This window comes from Nicotiana tomentosiformis, chromosome 1 (genome assembly GCF_000390325.3).
Source record: "Nicotiana tomentosiformis chromosome 1, ASM39032v3, whole genome shotgun sequence".
In the NCBI taxonomy this organism is placed as follows: domain Eukaryota; kingdom Viridiplantae; phylum Streptophyta; class Magnoliopsida; order Solanales; family Solanaceae; genus Nicotiana; species Nicotiana tomentosiformis.
The window spans coordinates 24,013,791-24,032,379 of record NC_090812.1 but is presented as its reverse complement, the minus strand read 5'-3'; the positions used below and the strand labels follow the sequence as shown (position 1 = coordinate 24,032,379).

General features: G+C 36.8%; 2 protein-coding genes and 1 non-coding gene across 3 annotated transcripts; 1 reads left to right on the top strand and 2 right to left on the bottom strand.

Moving 5' to 3' along the window:
* The first annotated feature begins 324 nt into the window (after positions 1–324).
* Positions 325–409, top strand: TRNAM-CAU (transfer RNA methionine (anticodon CAU)). The gene is given in 2 exon segments: positions 325–362; positions 374–409. It is a non-coding gene; the product is annotated as a tRNA-Met (tRNA).
* Positions 410–915: 506 nt separating this feature from the next.
* On the bottom strand, positions 916–4,658 carry LOC104098480 (uncharacterized). Its single transcript, XM_009605227.4, has 3 exons — positions 3,891–4,658; positions 2,057–2,491; positions 916–1,540 (listed from the first exon to the last, which is right to left on the bottom strand). Exons 1-3 carry the CDS (start codon positions 4,414–4,416, stop codon positions 1,356–1,358), a joined length of 1,146 nt encoding a protein of 381 aa, XP_009603522.1. The 5' UTR covers positions 4,417–4,658; the 3' UTR covers positions 916–1,355.
* A 3,484-nt stretch (positions 4,659–8,142) lies between these two features.
* On the bottom strand, positions 8,143–18,106 carry LOC104098481 (uncharacterized). Its single transcript, XM_009605228.4, has 14 exons — positions 17,670–18,106; positions 17,505–17,589; positions 17,294–17,333; positions 16,953–17,201; positions 15,026–15,125; positions 14,865–14,939; positions 13,376–13,474; positions 13,028–13,144; positions 12,831–12,946; positions 12,630–12,729; positions 11,843–12,201; positions 9,906–11,652; positions 9,288–9,425; positions 8,143–9,210 (listed from the first exon to the last, which is right to left on the bottom strand). Exons 1-14 carry the CDS (start codon positions 17,799–17,801, stop codon positions 8,404–8,406), a joined length of 4,164 nt encoding a protein of 1,387 aa, XP_009603523.1. The 5' UTR covers positions 17,802–18,106; the 3' UTR covers positions 8,143–8,403.
* Positions 18,107–18,589: the final 483 nt, after the last annotated feature.

Sequence of the window (18,589 nt, the reverse complement as noted above, 5' to 3'; positions counted from 1 at the left end):
CATATATACTTTACACTTGCCCAATTGTATACTTTTATCTGGCATTAACCGGGAAAGCTACTTTTGTATCAGATATTAATCCAGTCAACTGCTTTTGCGAGAGTTTTTTTTGTTCATCAATCTAATTCTAAAACCCATAATACAATGGTCTATATTACTTTTCATATATTTGTACTTCTAAATTCCCTCATCTATTTCGACTTGGGTACTACAAGTTGTTTGTCTTGACTAGAGCACTCAACATTCAATTATTACTATTATTTTTCATTTCCTCTGAGAAAAAGATAATAATAATAATATTTGTCTACTAAGATGTAAACAACAGGGGTGGTGGCGCAGTTGGCTAGCGCGTAGGTCTCATAGCTTCTGAGTAATCCTGAGGTCGAGAGTTCGAGCCTCTCTCACCCCATTATCCTTTTTTGTAACAACTTCCAGAAAAACTAATAGGTTCCGCAATGTTCATGTCTTGAGAACACCAAAGGAAAGCGATTGACAAATGATAGTTGTCCCTCATATATACGTATTAATTATTGTCCTCATATAATTTTGACATTTGATACTAGTACCTGATTGCTCTATTACATTGTTACTGAACTACAGTCCCACCTTTACTAACCTACAGAAGATATTTTTCACATTTTAAAATCCAAACTCGTTTTGACAGTGGAGTCGAATTCACAGGTAACTTGTTCGGCTTTCAGATAAATACTTTTCACATTGACCAATAAAAAAGAAAAACAAGATATGTGCAGGCTCCTCTTGGTATCAAAGAAGACTTCTTTTATTCGTTCTTACCACCTAGTGTATCTAGTTATCTTTACAACTAATACTTCTCATACCCTGGTCCTCTTCAAAAACCATTTAAATATCTCAGTGGCGGCACTGGCAACAACATTATATAGATCTCAATCACTGCGCAGAAAAAATGATGAAAAACTTTATATCGCAGATCGAAAGAAGGTAGAATAAGCCTACTGCACGCTAATGGTATACAAACATGACTGATCTGATCATCTACCAAGCTGCAACAGTACCAAATACAGACATCAACATTGAAAGACATTTATGTTCTCAAATGCCCAACAGACCTGAGTACAAACTCAGGACACTAATTATTATGTGAGCAAATTGCAAGATAGCTAACAACCTTGAAATCTGATTTGCACAGGCTCTAAGCAAACCCTCTTGATTTAGTACCAGCAACACTGTTGCATCTTCAACAAGATTAACTAGCTCGTCCAACTTTTATTAGAGCAAAACTGCAGCGTGAAACTGCCGCAATACCTAACCTATGTATAACTCTTCTTAAAACCCTGGAGTGTGTGCGTGTTGGCTGAGCAAATTAACCAATATTGTTACGCAGTTTCGGGAGCGCCAGCACCTGTTGAATCACAGGGGTTTGAAACTGGTTGATGTTTACTGGTTTGTGGCAGGTAATTATAAGCAACCACTGAAACGCCAATGGCAGCAGAGAGCCCTATACAACTCCATAGCCACTTCCTCTGTGTTCTTTTCCTCTGTCGCTGCTTCCTAGCAACATCTGCAGAATGTTTGAAATGAAATTTGTCAACTGATAAAGAAATGACATCATTCCTAGTGGCATATAAGCATATAATTCAATTATCATAGTTAAATTATAGGGGAGAGAGAGAGAGAGAGAGAGTTAAAACAAGTACTTGGGGATTATTGTTTAAACTACACTAAATAAAAATGGAGGTTTCCCAAGCTACAACAGACTCTGACCACATATAACCCTGACCAAGGGTCTTTAGGCCAATAATAGATGAAAATAAGGTAGTTTTCTCAAAGCTACAACAGACTTTAACTGAAAAGTAATCCTGACCAAGGGTCTTCAAACCAAGATTTGGCAACTGATGAGGTAGATCTTTTGAAAATGGTTGATCAAAACATTCAGATACATCAATGTTGCAAATAACAGTGCCACTGTTTGTACAAGTTAAATAGACTCGTGGCAGAAGGGTGATGTTTGGATGGTAAGACCATTTATCAGAGTTGTTATAATTGGCAACTAAGTAGTAAGAGAAGCAAGACCTACCAACAATTTCCTGATTTCTCTGGGACATCTCATGATTTACAGCCTCATAGTATCGGAGCCGGTCTCTCAACCTTGAAATCTCCTGGTTTTTTGATTCAAGTATCGCCTCCGCAGCTAGTTCAGCTTCTGCACGAGCTTGACCTTTTGCTATTGCATCAGCAACAAATCTTGTGACAATTACTTCCTGAGAGAGCTGCTCAATTGAAGCATTATCAGGCTGCATACCACCAATGACATCCGAAGGTGACGGGAGTGTTAACCCTGCATGAGATAGAACATTACTGATGCTCTGCCACTGACATTGCATCATATTAAGAGTATCCTCTGCAGTTTTTCTCCTGTCAATTTCCTCAAGGAGTTTGAGCCTTGTGGCGCGCAGTTCCAATTCAATATTAGCGCCGTATGAGTTCAGCGCTGACCCTTCTGAGGAGAAATCTGAGGTACCATATAAAGAACAATTACAATCAGCATAGTACAGTAGGAATAACCTAGAAAACACGACTTTTTTTTTTATCTGACAGCAATAATATCAGAACAATTACAATCAAGCATAATACTGTAGGAATAACCTAGGAAACATGACTTCTTTTGTCTGACTCTGACAGCTATCATAAAAGAACAATTACATTCATCATTGTACTACAGGAATTATCGAGGAAACATGACAAGGTTTTGTCTGAGCAACCATCAAAATAGAATATCCTGCTGTCATTCATCACCATACCTTCGAGTATGTTTAGTAAACAGTACTACTTTAAGCCAAAATCATAAGAATTTCTTGCATACAACTTTTCTTTTTTACAGGTATTGTTTCTCCTAGTAGAAATCCCTAGTCCAAATATTGGACAATATTAACTGCTATGCTTCTACGACAACTATCAATCAACTATACCTTAATTCCAAAGTAGTTGTAATCGATCCATCCCGCCCTATTCTCATTCCAGTTCCAATCTGACTTTTTTTGATAAAGTATACCGATTCCAATCTGACTATTAAGTCACATTAGGGGTTCTGCCAAAAGAACTTCTCTAATATAACAATTATACCTACACAGCGTACAAGTCTCTAATCAAAATGAATGACTCCTGACATACAACAACGACCCAGTAAAATCCCAAATCACGCCTAATCTAAGAGTAAGAACAACAACTAAACCTTGAAGCCAACTAATTGGTTTCGCCTATATCTATCCTTTCCTTCCACCTTGTTCTGCTCTTAGCTATAATTTTAGAATTCAAAGTCTATGGAGACAATTCCTCTCTGTGTAAGCTTAGATCTACCTCATAGCCTTTCATCACTTTAAATATATTGCCACACCCTGAAAAGGTGTATATGCAGGCCTACGAAGGAAATGGCCAAACCATGTATGAAAACCTTATTTTATTTTATCCTCTACGTGCCACATGCACCCTTTGTGAAATGTTCTCATTTCTACAAAACTTTGATATGTTTCTGCAATAAAAATCTGTCTAAAAAGGGTGGGTTGTGTGTGGGGGGGGGGGGGGGGGGGGGTTGTTTGAGCTATTCTAGTCAACAAGTCAGATCTAAACGGGCAAACCATTTCTTTCTTTACACCCTGTTTATAGACTAGAGCCTTATATGTGACAAATTGCTCAAACTGACTCTGCAAAAAGGAGCACACTTAGCCTCAAGAAATGCTGTCAATAAGATATAAAAAAAACTCAAGGGTCTTAACAAAAAAAAAATCAGATGCATAGTGACAATTAGTTAGACCTCTTAACCTAACAACAGGATATCATCATAGATTTGCTGAATAAAAACCATAGAAACAAAAAAGTATTAAAATGCAAAGCAGAAGCAAATATATTTATACCTTCATCAGCATCAAAGAACTCGCCTTGAACAGAAACAAAGCTGCGGCAATCAAGTCCTTTCACCTCATTATTAACACTTCCAACACTGAACACATCACATCTCGGATCCAAAAAACCCTCATCTTCATCTTCTGCCTCAAACAAATTATCCTGAGCTAACTCCTCTTCTTTCAATTTCAAATCCAAATCAGTCCTCTCCTTAACTTTCTCAGCTTCCTCCAATTTATCATCAAGTTTCCGGTTCGCAAAGGAGGCTTCTCCACCACCGCCACGTCGCTTGTGGTTGACTACATACGGAGAAGGAGACAGCGAACCAGAAGAAGTTTCCGGAATCGGAGCTTGCTCAGGTGTTATATACAAAGCCGGTGATATGTATATGTGATTCACCGGCGCCGGTGGTGGCTGAATATTCTCCAACACTTTTTCTTCTTCCTTTTTCTGGTCATTTAGCTGTTGCTTTCCGTAGGATTTACGAACACGAGGTTCGAGTAGATTCTCTAAGGCTATTGCTGTGTAAGTCGGCATAATAGTAACGGAACAGAAGAAAACCGAAATTTTCGGCTCCCTGTTCGGCGACAGCGGCGGAGGAGAATAGCTAGGTTTTGGACATCGGAGATTTTGGGGAAAGAAAAAGAAAAAGAAATTCTTTCACCGCCGCAACGAGGGTTTGTTTTGTGGAAGAAAGAGGAAAATGACGGAACAATAAAGGTGAAAAGGGAAGCAACGTGTTATATGGCGTTCGATTCAAGTCCAGCGACTTTGGAGTTATGGGAACACGTTTGGTTTGTTGTCAGTATTTATTAATTTGGCTTCTTCTTGAAGAACAAGTTACGCTTTTTTAAAGGATCCCATTAGATATTTTGTGAAAAACAATTTTGTTTTTGAATTAAATAATTTTTCTGAATTAAAATTAAGTCAGTAAAGTTTCACAAATATATTCTTTAGGACTACAATTAACTATGCGACATTTCCTCAATTCTTTTTCGAGGACTTGTTAAAAAATTAAAGCAAAACTAATCCAGACTGGTACTCCTGTCTCCAGTTTTATTTTTTTTCTTTCAAATGAAAATTTCAAAATAGAAACTTCTATTAATATGTGTCACCGTCTTTTAAGAAATAGGGACCACAAATTTTTCCTTTGAAATTTGAATTTCGTTCGACGTAAAACTATACCTTAGATGAGCTATTTATCCTGTACAAAATAACTTAGTCCGCAACAGTAGGGCCACTTTCACACCTTAGGTACATTAATTTATTTATCTCTTGAAGAAAATAAACTTCTAATTACTGGGTATATGTTGTAATTGATGGAATTGCCTAGAAATTTTATTTTATTATTAATAAATACGATTAGTATTCCATCATTTTCTCTGCCCCTTAAAAGGAATGGGATAAGACAGACTAGAATCAAGTGCTTTATCTGATTTGATGGTATAACTTTTCTTTTCCCATTGTGATCTTTCCCTCTTCCCTCTCCATCAAACTTGAAAGCAAAATCCTCCTACATCTTTATTCTATTTCCACGTTAATGACGAGATAAATTTTTATTTCTACAAAGATGGTTCGGCAATTTTTGAATTAAAAGTGGGGGGAATTAGAGACCACTATATATTACATTCCCGTAGAAATGGATGATTCTTTTCTCTTTTTGGTGTATAGAAATAAAGATTTGATTCCCTACGCCAATGAAACATAACAGCCGGCAGATAATCCACAATATTGATAGACTACCTATACTATATTAAAAACACGAATGCCCTTAGCGAAGTGTCGTTCGTCTTTTTTATCCTTTAAAAATAAATTTTATATTGGATAAAATTGTAAATTAAGTTATTTTTCTAATATTTAAGACTTATACTACAATTTAATTTATTAAATCATTCCTTATTTAAATTATGTATGAAGTCCTAACATTTAGGATTTAGTAAAAATACAATAAGAAAAGGAAAACATGTAAAAGATTTCAACAAAGTAAACAATCCGATTACACAGCATATTGTCTTCGATGAAAATTATAGCTCCCGACAATAATGGAATTACTTTGAAGTCAAGTACAAATTATTTGACTTCTAAATTTATAGGAATTTTCTAGCATTTAATACAAATAAAAATAAATAATAGATAATAGATAATACACTTCCATATAATACTTGAACTCCCTTCATATTCAATTTTTTTTTTTAAAAAACTTCATTGATTTTTAGTATAATATTTAAATATTACACTCAACTATTAGAATAAATAATTAAGTATTTTCCCTTCATCGATTTTATGTGTGATATTTTCAAATTACACTCCATAGTTAGAAAAAAATAACTAAGGAAATATTTACAAATTTAGAATTAGACAAAATTGAAGGATAATAATCTTGGGATAAAATATGGAATTATTCAATTTCATGTTTGGTTAATTTATTTTTTTTGGTATAAGAAATTTCTAGAATAGTCATACCACAATCTTAATTAGCTACTATTCTTATTCTACATTCAATGTGGGATAATATTTGAGAATTAGCTATCCCAGGTAAAATAATTAAATTACCAAAGTATTCTTCTCCAAAACGCTAATTCCAAAATCTTTTAAGAAGACCTAGGTTAAATTTAAAAATAAAATTTTATCCAAGTTTATATATGAAAAAATAAAACATATTTTTTATATTATACTCCATAATTTTGAATTCATTGAATCAAATATTTATCAATTGAAAGTATATCCAATAAATATTTTTGCTACTATTTAATTGTCGTGTTATAATTTTCGCATTATCCCAATATAACTTTTTGCAAATTAAAAGACCCGTTAGGGTACATAAATTTATTTTTATAAAGGAGAAAATTGGCACTAAAAACAATTAGGCAATAGAAAAAATTTAGTTAAAGTATAATATTTAAAATCAAATTGGTAAAAATATGTACTTGAAACAATAAGGATAAGATAGCAGAAGATAATATTGTATATTCTAAATGAATTTATCATTTATTTTTCTTCATTTTTTATTTATTCTAACAAATGACAACTTATCTATTGTAAAATATCAACTCAATATTAGTTATTTTTGGACTTTAAACTGTAGTTATCAATTTTCCTTGAGCTATAGAGACAACCTCTTCATTCCAAATTCCTTAAGAGATAAATCTTTTAATTCTCAATAGGTTTTATTTGACAAATCCTTACCAAATCTTGATAATAATATTTATGCATTACTTGCTTGTTTTTAGTATTAGGTCACAGAAATAACAATAAATTTCATAAGATATTCTCACAGAGATCTTTAGAAATAAGAGTAAAGCATTTACGAATTTTTATAAAGAAGGATTTTTTCTTTATTGAGTTAGCTAAATGGGATCAGCATTCATCATTTTCAAGAAATCTACTTTTTATTTTATAGCCCAAAGACAATTGAGAGATTTGATTCTACGATATTTGAATTACTTCAATAAGAAAATAAGATCACTGTTATCAATATAACTTTATTTAAAGTAGTTACAAGAAAAAAGAAAAAATAGCCCGCATGGACAAATTAATACCTTAAATTAGTGCAAGATAAATTTCAAATCCTACTAATCAATGATGTTAGGATCAAAGTTTGATTGTTTGGTTCAAATTAAAGTCTTATTCGCGTTCAAGTATTCAACGTTTGACGTCTATTCTCATGTGCACTTAAAATATATGCGCAGGAAATAACAATTAGTGCAATGTTAGTTGGAAGTTGGAACTCAGAAATACCATGTGAATTGAACGCCAAAGGCCATTTTGAAACTTCGCCCTACTGCTGCTTTTTGGTACAACTACTGGTCAAACTTGATAAAAGGCCAAAATGTTGATTAGTTCTGAACCTAAGTAGAAACTTCTCCATCCGATTTACGAATTTTTGACGAGGTCTCACCAACTTATTTCCTTTTCATTTTTTTCCGTATATCAAGCATGAAATGAGAATTTTTTTTATTATCTGACTGGTTTGAATCACAAACCACATTCAGAAGGAAACTGATGAGTGATACATTCGAAGCCTTTAGATCACATTGAATACCACGAAATAGAGAGTGATTAAAGAAGCATGCCAAGCCCCAAAACGAAGCGTCACAACTCACAAGCATGTTTACCCCTAAGAATTTGAACCAAATCAAAATTAATTCCATCCATCAAAAGAAACAGGAAAAAGAAAAAAGGAAGGCGGAGCAAAAATTAATTAGGGGTATAGTCGAATTTTTTTTAAAAAGGGTTATAAAATCAAGGAAGACGAGCACAAAATAATGTGAATGGCAAAATTTCACCAAATCAAAGAATAAGGAACAGACGGGACAAACAAATATACAACAAAACCGATCTAACACCTAAGATAACATTCCTATCAATGAACACGCAGCTTCGGGCTGCAGCATGCATAGTGCTTTAAAAGAATAGAAAGAGTAAAGAGATTCTATTCCACAATTATAAGAAATGTAATGCAAGGAACCGTACCGCTCATATGTAGAGAATCTGCATGAGGGGAGGTGAGAATACAAGAGCACGTCAAGAAAAATCAATCATCAAAAGTTCACCAGGAACACTTGGTTTCTTATTATCTAGTGCAGGAGGTTGACTCGTGGTTGAAGTCGATGGAACAATTTCACCTGTTGTGGTTGGTTCTACAACAGCTGACGTTGATAAGACCAAGGCCTGATTGTCTGAAGGTTTTTCATTCAATGCTGGTGCCGCAGGAACAACTGATTCAGCTGCAACAGAAGCATCTGAGTTTGATGCTCGGGTTGTACTTGATTCTGCAAAAGCGGCACCAGTTTCTGGAGCAGGTGCAGCACCAGTTTCTAGAGCAGGTGCAGCACCAGTTTCTGACGTAAGTGCCGCACCAGTTTCTGTCGCAGGTGCCGCACCAGTTTCTGTCGCAGGTGCAGCACCAGAGTCCGCCACAAGTGGATTACTTGATTCCGGTGTAGTTGAAGCCCAATTTTCTGATTTAGGAGGAACACCTGATTCTGATTTTGCAGTTGTATCACTTCCAGCAGGAACAGAAGCAATTGGTGCTGTCGTTTTAGATCCTTCTAAAAGTAGTGGTTTGCCAGGTTGTGGAAGGCCCTGTTTCCCCAAAAGAGGTTTGGCTTGACCGGGATTAGGACCATATAGAGATGCCATACCGGGTGGCAGTATTTCAATTGGTGGCTTCTTTGCAGCATCTGCCAAACTTGTGAGCTTAGGTCCCTCGAGAGAGGCCAGAAATGCAGCTGCTGCATCAGTTTTCGTTGATGGAGTGTGTTCCATCTCCTTCTGCAACGTTTTGTTCCATGCCTGGACCAAGGTTCTCAATGAAGGTCGCCCATGAGCCTGAAAATAATGAGACCATTAATAACAACTACTAAATCAATAGACTGAAATCCAACATTTAGAGAATGAAATTTTACATGTGCATGCAGTACAGCCTCAGCAAGCATCCCAGTTTCCTGCCATGCTTTCTCCATAAGTACATTGTCTCCCAAAAGTGAAGCTGCAAATGCAGCCTCCCGTCCCGCACCAACTGATATCAAATTGTTTACCAAGTTCTGCAAAAGATTTATCAGTTATTCTGAATCCTGACATGCAGCTGATTCGGCCGATCTCAAATTTCACAAAAAACCCATATCATGTTAGTAGAGTCGAGTAAAGGGGGATGACAAAATATACTAGAAGCAGAAAAAACTGAATGTATCCTTAGAGTTTGACTACTTCCTTTATTCCTTTAAACCCAGAGGCATGGGAAAATAATATAATGTAGAAATGCAAATCAATGGTTAATCTGAAGGTCAAATCAATTTAAATCTGATAACATAGATGGTCAATTCAGACTTGGGGAAGTTTATTATCAATGGCAAAGGGAAGTTTATTATCAATGGCAAAGGTATAAAGGCAGTCAAGAGCCAGTTAGTAAAATTCTACGTATATGAGGATCTGAAACAAAAGCAGAAAAGAAGCAGGTGACATACTCCAAGTTGTGTCAACAAAACCAGTTGGAAACAAAAGCAGAAACAAAGCAAGTGACATACACTGAGTCGTGTTAACTCCCCATGATTTGCAAGCCGTAAAGCAACACCTCTTAATTCTTGACCTCGTAGAGCTCCCTTTATGGAACCAGCAGCTGCTAGTCTTTTAAGAGCTTCACGAGCAATATCAGCTTGTGCTGTAGCATCTGCAGCATCAATGAGATCCATAAACTCCTTGGCAAATTTAACGACTCCTTGAACAGCTTCAACAACATTTTCCTTCTTCTTTGTCATGTTCATAAGATCGTTCAGATCCAATCCAAGAGTTTCTTGCCCAATGTCTCTGCTGTTGCTCATTATTAGAAGGCACTGAAGTGCTCTTTTCAAATCATTGCTCTGCAGGGCCAGATCAAACTCCAACCTCTTGGATATTCCAGGTAAATGAAGTGCTTCAGTAGCATAACCCATCCCAAGCATAAATTGCGCTAGATCATCATGATGTTCTCGGCCAAGTCGACTGGCCCATTTTACTGCACTAACAGCATCTCCATAAGCTGCCAAACATCGGCAACGGATACCAGGATGGCTGAGGGATATTGCATGAGCGCACATATATCGATCAATTAGCCAAAGAACACCATCTCGAACACCTACAATTAGAAGAGGTCCAACTGGTCGTGTTTGCTCTGCGGGAAAACGAGTGACAGCAACTGCAACCCCACCACCACCAACTGCCACCTCATTAGTTTTACGAGCTTCCATCTCCTTGAGCACACTCGATGCATCACCATCAACTTTTGACTGTCTAGGCAATGACAGAAATGGAGGAATAGAGGGTGCATGCTGAAAAGAAGCCAACCGCACAACTTGTAACATTGGGGTTCTCAATGCTATCCTCTCTTGTGGATTTGTTTGTGGATTGTCGACTGCTATCAATGCTAATTCTCCATGTTCAGCAACAGCTCTTGCCTGTGCCTCCTTAAGTTTCATTTCCTCTTTTCTTCGTTTTGTTTCTATGTCAATAGGCGCAACCCCAGCATCCACAAAAACACACTCAACGGTAGTTGGTGTAGCAACAAATAACTGCCTTCGCTGCCAAACTGCCCCAGTCGCATAAGGAATTGCCACATCCCCCAAGTATCTAAACTGTGGACGCAAGGAACATATGACAATGTGCTGAGGATAAGCAAAAGCACAATACTCAACTGTTTGATCCCACGCGGTCCAATCTGGTTGAGGAAGAAGACCACCCACTGGTTGAAATGTTTCCCAGCTGTATAATTGGAAGTTCTGTGGTGCTGCTTCAGCTGCAGATTTTTGTGAACTGTCTTCCATAGTGCTAAATGAAGACACAGAACTACTTCCAAAGCCTGATAACGGCATAGATTGAATTGTTGAGATTGCTGTAGCAGCAGCAGGGCTAACCCTTCGAGAAGTTCGATAGGCCACACCAAGTAATGCCCCTCCATGCAAGCCAATAACTGGTTCACTTCGGCTTCCCACTGACTTCATTAATACATTTGATGTCCCGTCATCCAGCAATATACGAACTTGAACAGTAGCAGAAGAAGCAGCAGAAGCAGCAGCTGCTGCTGCCTGTGCTGCAGCTGCAGCAGCTTCCTTAGCTTTTCTAGATGAACCTTTTGGAATAATGGGAATTCTAGGAGGGAGTGCAGATTCCAACAAAGCAAACCTATCTCGACAAGTATCCCAAGCCAACAGCCTTGCGCTTCCAGAATCAACGACTGACCAATCGCTGACCTTGTAGATAGAGAAGTAAGGAATATCAGGCCATACGATTGCTAGATACCTGCAAAACATTACAGTTCACAAACTGTCCGGTACAACCGAAGAAAAGGCATAATAGAGATAATGGATGAGGCTTTTAACAATATGAGGCAATAAGACAAATCATGACAATGTTGAAGATACTAAATGCCGCCTGCTACACTAAGCCTGATATGGGGATTGAGTATCACTAGCGTCTGTGAATCACTTACTTCCCAGAACTGCTGACAGAAAGAACTGAGTATGAATCATGTGGAGCTGGAGTAGTAATATGCTTTTTGGTTTGTTTGACATGGAGTTGTTCAGGTATCTCTCCTCTAAACCTTCCTGTGTCACTCAAAGAGCCATTACTTCCGAGTGCTGGAGGAGTGGTGTTGGATAGCTGAAATTGCAACAGCTTCAATTCTCGTTCAACTACATAGACAGCAGTATGTTCGCGACTTCCTGTTGGTGTTGGCAGTGCTGCTACAGGAGGAAGAGACTTCTGATCAAATTCACACAGAATAATGCCAATATTGGTTCCAGTAGCTACAAGGTGTGGCTGTAAAGGGTGTGCAACCATAGAATAAACCTAAAAGACCAGAGAGAAAACATGAAAAAGATTAGTCAATTCATCTTCAAAAAGTCAAAAAAGTAGATGCCTCTCAATGTAGAATTTTAACCCTATACGATATGATAGAGTGCGTAAACAATCCTCAAAATTATCTAGCAGAAGAAACTAGTGGAAATTCTTCTTACAAAAAGGAAACTACTATAAAAATTACTTTCCCATTGCAATTGCCAGACTTGATACACGAAGGCTTTGCTCGTCTTAAAACACTAAACTCTTAAAGGTTATTCATTTTTCCAGCCATCATAATGTAGATTTAACATTTCAAATAATCAATCTTCCTAAACCTAAGAAGTTGCATAAGGAAAAATAGGTCGAATTTGAAAGACAAGATATACAGCAAGGAGAACATTAAAATAAACAACGTTATTTATCTAAAGTAGTTTCACCTTCAGCTTCTTGTGAGAAGCAAGTAATTGTGGAGGAACTAGTGCAGAAAGTTCACACAATGGCCTTGTAAGAGCAGAATAGGTAGGATGCTCGATTGCCCTGCAAAGTTGCAACAGAATATCACGTTCTGTCCGAAGAGGGAAAACTTTAAGCAGTGTTAATAATGTTCCAACCAAGGGAGGCATGTGAAGTAAGCCTACCATATATGGGAATCTTTGACACAGGTCAAGATATCGAGGTTGGGAGCCCGTGGATGGCACCACGACGCTACACTGTGACAAGCTAGTTTTGGAACAGGTTTTATTCGACGCAGTTCCTACAATTGGGTTGAAATTATTATTATCAGAATATATCCCCACGTAGTAAAGCTACAAATCAAAGAGATCTTGCACAATACCTTAAAGGAGACAGTGTCCCAGATTGCTAATGTTTTATCAGCACCAATAGTAATGAGCTGTGGTGCATTACCGATCACTCTAGAGAGCTCTATAGCAACAACCCCACCATCATGAGCCTATAAAATATAACATTGGAAGGTGAAGAAAAGCTTCAAGGATTTGATAGAAGCAGTTAAGGACTTGCAGTTCTATCAAATTTCATCTATCGGTGATTTTCCAGATGCATTCCATGGGCTTAATCGTTCTCATTTTTGCTTTTAGCAACGGCAAATGAAAATCTTACTAGTGTGAAATTAAGTTGTAATAGAAATTTAAAAGGAGATAAAACTGAAGGAATAAGAAGATACTTTTAAGCTGAGCTTAGGAACAAGCTCTCTCGAATCAAGAGCGTTGTCTGCACTCCAAAGTACAAGCAATCCATCACTACCACCAGAAACTAAAAGAGACTGCATACACATGATAGCAAAGAAAATGGCAATGAGATATCAAACAGAAAAAATATTAAAAGTATAACAGTTTCTGCCAGGTGAACCTAGTCAATTTTTTTAATGTAAATTATATAAGAACACAGAATTGTCACTTTCAGCAGTTCTGTTTAAAGTAAAAAATCTCCGAGTAAAATGTCCATGTTCTTCATTACAACAATTCATTTTCTTTTACGGAACTTCAATTTCTTTTTCTCAGTTTACATATTGAGAGGGAAAGACAAGGGACATTCAGATGGGGAATGGATGGACAACAAGCATATATACTTCTGTAATCCAGTTTCATTTAACAATGTATAAATACAAAGTGAACTAGGTACACAACCACGCAAGCGAAGAACCTCAGATAGATGTTTCCCTTTTTCCCCTTACTTCTCTCTAACAGAGAAACCGACATTGTCCTAACAAATTATATGCTTCATTTAAGATTTTTCTATCCAACAGTAAATGAATTGCTGAGGCAAGAAATACTTCAGAAGAACCTAAGTTCGCCTTCTATGGAATTGTGTGAACCACCACATCTAAAGTTTAAGTTGTTCCTTATCAAAAAAAAAGTTTAAACTGTTAGAGAGAGGACACCATTCTTTAAGTTGAAGTACAGCTACATTGTAGGTTGAAAATCCTCTTTAAGCTCTCTGTGTTTAATCATACAAACTGGAAAACATACTTTTCACAATCAAGATCTATTATTATTTTCTGAGGCTCTAACAAGCCTTCAAAATCTAAAAGAGAAGTGCTTCAAAATCTTTACTGGCTGATTCCTCTGCACACAGAAGATCAATTTCAAACAAATTGCAGGTTTAGCTTATACGAAAGCTGCAAAGATGCACCATATCTTGGCATAATATGGTACCATCTCTTTCTCGAAAAACACATCTCACCTTCTTCAAGAAGAGAGAAGAGGAAAATGTCAAGCACATCAAAAAAGGAAACCAGATTAACCCAAAATTTGCTGCTTCCAGGCAGCAGCACTAACCGCTTGGCCATAGATAATATTTCAAATATTTGAAGTAAGTTTTTTTTTTTTTTAACAATCTGGTCCATTATTTCAACTTCAAACTTGAAATAGAGAATTTTAAGTTTGAAAAACACGTTCAACAGTATTTCAAGTTTCAACTCACAAACTTCAACTTTTTTTCAACTTCAAATTCAAATACTCTCTTTTTTCAAACTTTAACCAAGTCATGTTCATCGCCTTAGCCAAGCATAAATCAAGGAGAGATTTTTCAAACACAATCTATCTCTAGAATTATACATGGAGATACTAGGTTCTAGATCAAAATTTCAAGTCCACTACATAGTGTAAGGTGATAAAAGGGATCTAAGCATCCACTGGAAGCATAACAAGTACCTCGCCAGAAGCAGCCATGAAATTCATCAAACAAGAAATTGCTCCCTTATGACCTCCTGTGTATCTTCGTGCAAGCTGCAGAAGAAGTCTTATTCATCTACTCATTTTGACAATGAATGGAACAATATCAGAAAGACTTTCCATATATCCTAAAATGAGACCTTCCATGTTATCATTGAAAGAACTCTAATTACACCATCTGATCCTCCAAAAGCCACAAGAGGACCATCAGCAGCAGTTGTTTTAGAGAGGAACACCATACTGCAAGTGATTCAAAAGAACAAGCAAATTAAGATAATCAGATATGATCTTTCAACTTTCCCTGACCCAGAAAACAACTTTTGTAAGCAAGAAGACCAAACACCAGTATGAAAAAGAAGTAAGTATCCATTTTAGCTCAAACCAAAAACCAATAAACTCTATCATTTATATAATTAGTCATCCTTTTTTAGCAATCTTGGCTCCTTAGCAATTCTAACATCTGGTCTGCCATTCAACTGGTGGGAATTCTACCATTTTCAACCAATTCAATGAACCCTTGACATCCAGCCACATATTATCAAATTTGAAGTCATTCTCGATTTATCCCACTCCGCATTTCAACAAAATTGGGCAATGATCTGAGATGGTTCTGGGAAGAACTCTCTGTTTCATGTACTTGAATGTTTCGTCCCAGTCATCGTTATTGACTCAATTCTTGAAGCTCTATTGCCAGAATTGTCTCTAAACCAAGTAAATTGGTCCCATGAAGAGGCAAATCAACTAAAGACAGGTCTGGTGTCATCTCCACAAACTCTTTTATGAATTTGGTAAATTTAACATTAAAAAATCTCTACCAATCACCTATGAACAATCCCAAAGCCCTCTTTACGTAGACGGCTCTTCCTATAGAATTTTCCGTCTTTCCTTGTACCAAGTCAATACACCCCATTAAAATCCAGTTTACATCATGTTCACCCCCCTCTGGTTGCACTGTGATTGTGTGATAAGTCATTGATATATGATTTAGTTATCTCCATTGTCATCTCGAAAGGTTCTTTCCAACTCACGATTTCGTAATCTCATTTAGCCTAAACAAAACGAAGTGTTGAAGACATATCTGCCTAATTCAACTTAGATCTTGTTAAACATAGTAATTTTTCTCACTTTCGGTTTCCCAACTGTTGTTGAGACTTTTCCTCACTTCAATATATAAAGTCTAGTGGAGAGGAACGAAAAGTGGCATCTCTAGCTGGTTGGCAATTTGGGGGTTTATTTAACTCTAGACAATTTAACAAAAAGAGGTATAGCAATCTGAAACAGGTGCTACTTATGCTTGACAAAGAATGAGAACATAGATAATCTGTTTTTGCATTGTCCTGTAACAAAGAACATGTGAGACACGTTTTTCTGCATTTTGGGAGTACACTGGTTACTACCAGTGAGGCTGAAGGAAGCATTTATTAGCTGGGGAAAATTGGGAAATCCATCAGAAATACATGGCAAGTGGTTCCATCTTGTTGCATTGGAGCATTTGGAAGGAAAGGAACCTGAGGTGTTTTGATGGAGTCTCAATTCCAATTCATGTATCGATGACAAGATGCTTATTGAATCCTTTTGTTTGGTGTAACCATTATAATGTAAATAATGCTCTAATGTTTTTGGATTTTGTAAGCTCACTTGAATTTTAGATAGGAGTGAAAGGAGTGTACAGGATCCCCCTGTTTTTGTATTGCTTTTGCATCGTCTGGATGCTGGTCCCAAAAATCTACTTTTTCCAGACTACAAAAGGAGTCTACTGGAGAGAAGGAATGAAGAGTGGTTGTTGTAATGAGTAAAAGCAGTCAGAAATAGCAAGCACACTTAGTGAAGTGTTGATTAAGTGGGACAAACATGAGATGCTCTAACTTGGGTGGTAGTTGGCAACGCTGATTCTATCAAATAGTGGCATAGAAAACTTAATTTCCTAGGGAAATGGTAGTCTTAAAAAATAGTGCAGCAAGATAGTTTAGCTTTTAGGTAGATTCAAAAAGATTTAATTCGTTAAGAACAAAAATAGTCCAAAAAATTAGATAACACAAAAAAGATATTGACAGATTTAAGACTTGCCATAGAAGTGATTTGTTGTCAAGCTCCTGCTTTGGTACATCGCGGCCACGCATTGTCACCAAGTCTAAGAAGATAGCTTTGTTTTCACAACAAATAACAAGAAAATGGCGCCCTTTGGTTGATGCAGCAGGAGAAGTAAAAGTTGAAGTGACATGACCAGCAGCTGCTGGGGACTCAGCAGCAGAAGACTGATTACGCCAGAGTTGCCAAAAGCGTACATCATCATCGTAAAAGCTAACCTGCTTTACACTTGAGCCATGCACCAGAGTGGCATACTAAGATTCAACAAAGACACTAAAGAAACTGTAAAAATATGGAAGTCTAAGGTGAGGATCAATTACCTCCCACCTCGTATGGCTTCTGTAGGTTTCCCTCTAGGCTCTGCATACAACATTAACATCAATCTAAATTCCGCCTAAATGTCAATTTAAGATGATACATATACCCGACTCCCAGTAGTCTGCGACTGAGGCATAGTAATAGATGTTGCTAATGTTACTGAAATGCCAATTTAACAATAATTAACATAAATTAATAAGCACGCAGACCTACCTGATTCACCCTCGGCAAGCTTCTCCAGTTTAGCACCAACCAAACGCCGCTCATCAACACCACCAGGTTTCAGTTCATAAATAATCTAGCAACACAATTTGCTATTATTTGTTAATCCAACAAACAGAAAGCATAATACCGAAATTTTTTGACGAAAAGACAAACCTGGCGGTGCTCCCAATTCCAAACGGAGACGTGATCGGATGCATCAGCGGTGACGAGCCAAGGATGCGTCGGATGCATATGAATCTTCACGATCTTGTCATTAGTCGGACGAAATGCCCTTAGGCGCAGCATTTTTATCAATACTTTATGAAAATGCAAGCAGCTAAGAAATGGATCCGATTATAAATACATGTATTTTTTGCTTTTTGGTGCTGCAAGGAACTAAATCGCGCTTTCTCTCTAAGTGTCTGTCTTCCCAATTTCAGATGATAATGACGGAACTTTTCCGGCGGGTTCTGGTGGTTGCTGGAGTGTTTGGCCGGTTCAGTGAAAATGGTTAACTATGGGTTTAGAAAGGGCGGATTAAAAGGCGCCTTGGACCGGCGAGCGAGAAAGGAGATGAAGATGGACAGCGAGTGTTATTTTTGAAAAAGAAAAATCAACCGTTTAACTGTGCTCTCCGTAAAAAATTTGCATAAATAAATAAATAATAATCGGATTATTTAGTAGATGTATTCTTGGATAGATAGATTCATTAAATTTATAAAAAAAAAAGGATACACTGATTATAATAAAATATATATATTTGAATTTATAATAAACAAGTTTGGATAGTTTATAGGACCTCAAACGGGATAGAGAGGGATTGGTGGAACTCGAGTTCGTCTCAAAATAGAAAGAAGTGCAGACGTCCTAATATAGGTGTTCCAAAATAAACTTAAAAGAAAATAATAGAACCCGAAAAAGTCCCGCTCTCTTATAGAAGAGCTACAAAAGTGGAACTTCTATTTTCAATTTTAATTATGGTATTCTTAAAGAACTTTGAATTAAGAGAGATGTTGTGGTCATTATTTCACATGAATGTGATATAAAAATAATAGTGAAGTTATGATTGGTTCTAGGCTTATATTAACGCAAAA

Excerpts from the sequence above, each read along its gene's own strand:
- LOC104098480 (XM_009605227.4), bottom strand. The coding sequence starts at position 4,416 with ATGCCGACTTACACAGCAATAGCCTTAGAGAATCTACTCGAACCTCGT. Across the intron at positions 2,492-3,890 it reads GTTCTTTGATGCTGATGAAG|ATTTCTCCTCAGAAGGGTCA; the intron begins GTATAAATATAT and ends ATGGTACCTCAG. Across the intron at positions 1,541-2,056 it reads GAGAAATCAGGAAATTGTTG|ATGTTGCTAGGAAGCAGCGA; the intron begins GTAGGTCTTGCT and ends AACATTCTGCAG.
- LOC104098481 (XM_009605228.4), bottom strand. The coding sequence starts at position 17,801 with ATGCTGCGCCTAAGGGCATTTCGTCCGACTAATGACAAGATCGTGAAG. Across the intron at positions 12,947-13,027 it reads GGGACACTGTCTCCTTTAAG|GAACTGCGTCGAATAAAACC; the intron begins GTATTGTGCAAG and ends ACCCAATTGTAG. Across the intron at positions 9,211-9,287 it reads AGGCTGTACTGCATGCACAT|GCTCATGGGCGACCTTCATT; the intron begins GTAAAATTTCAT and ends CATTATTTTCAG.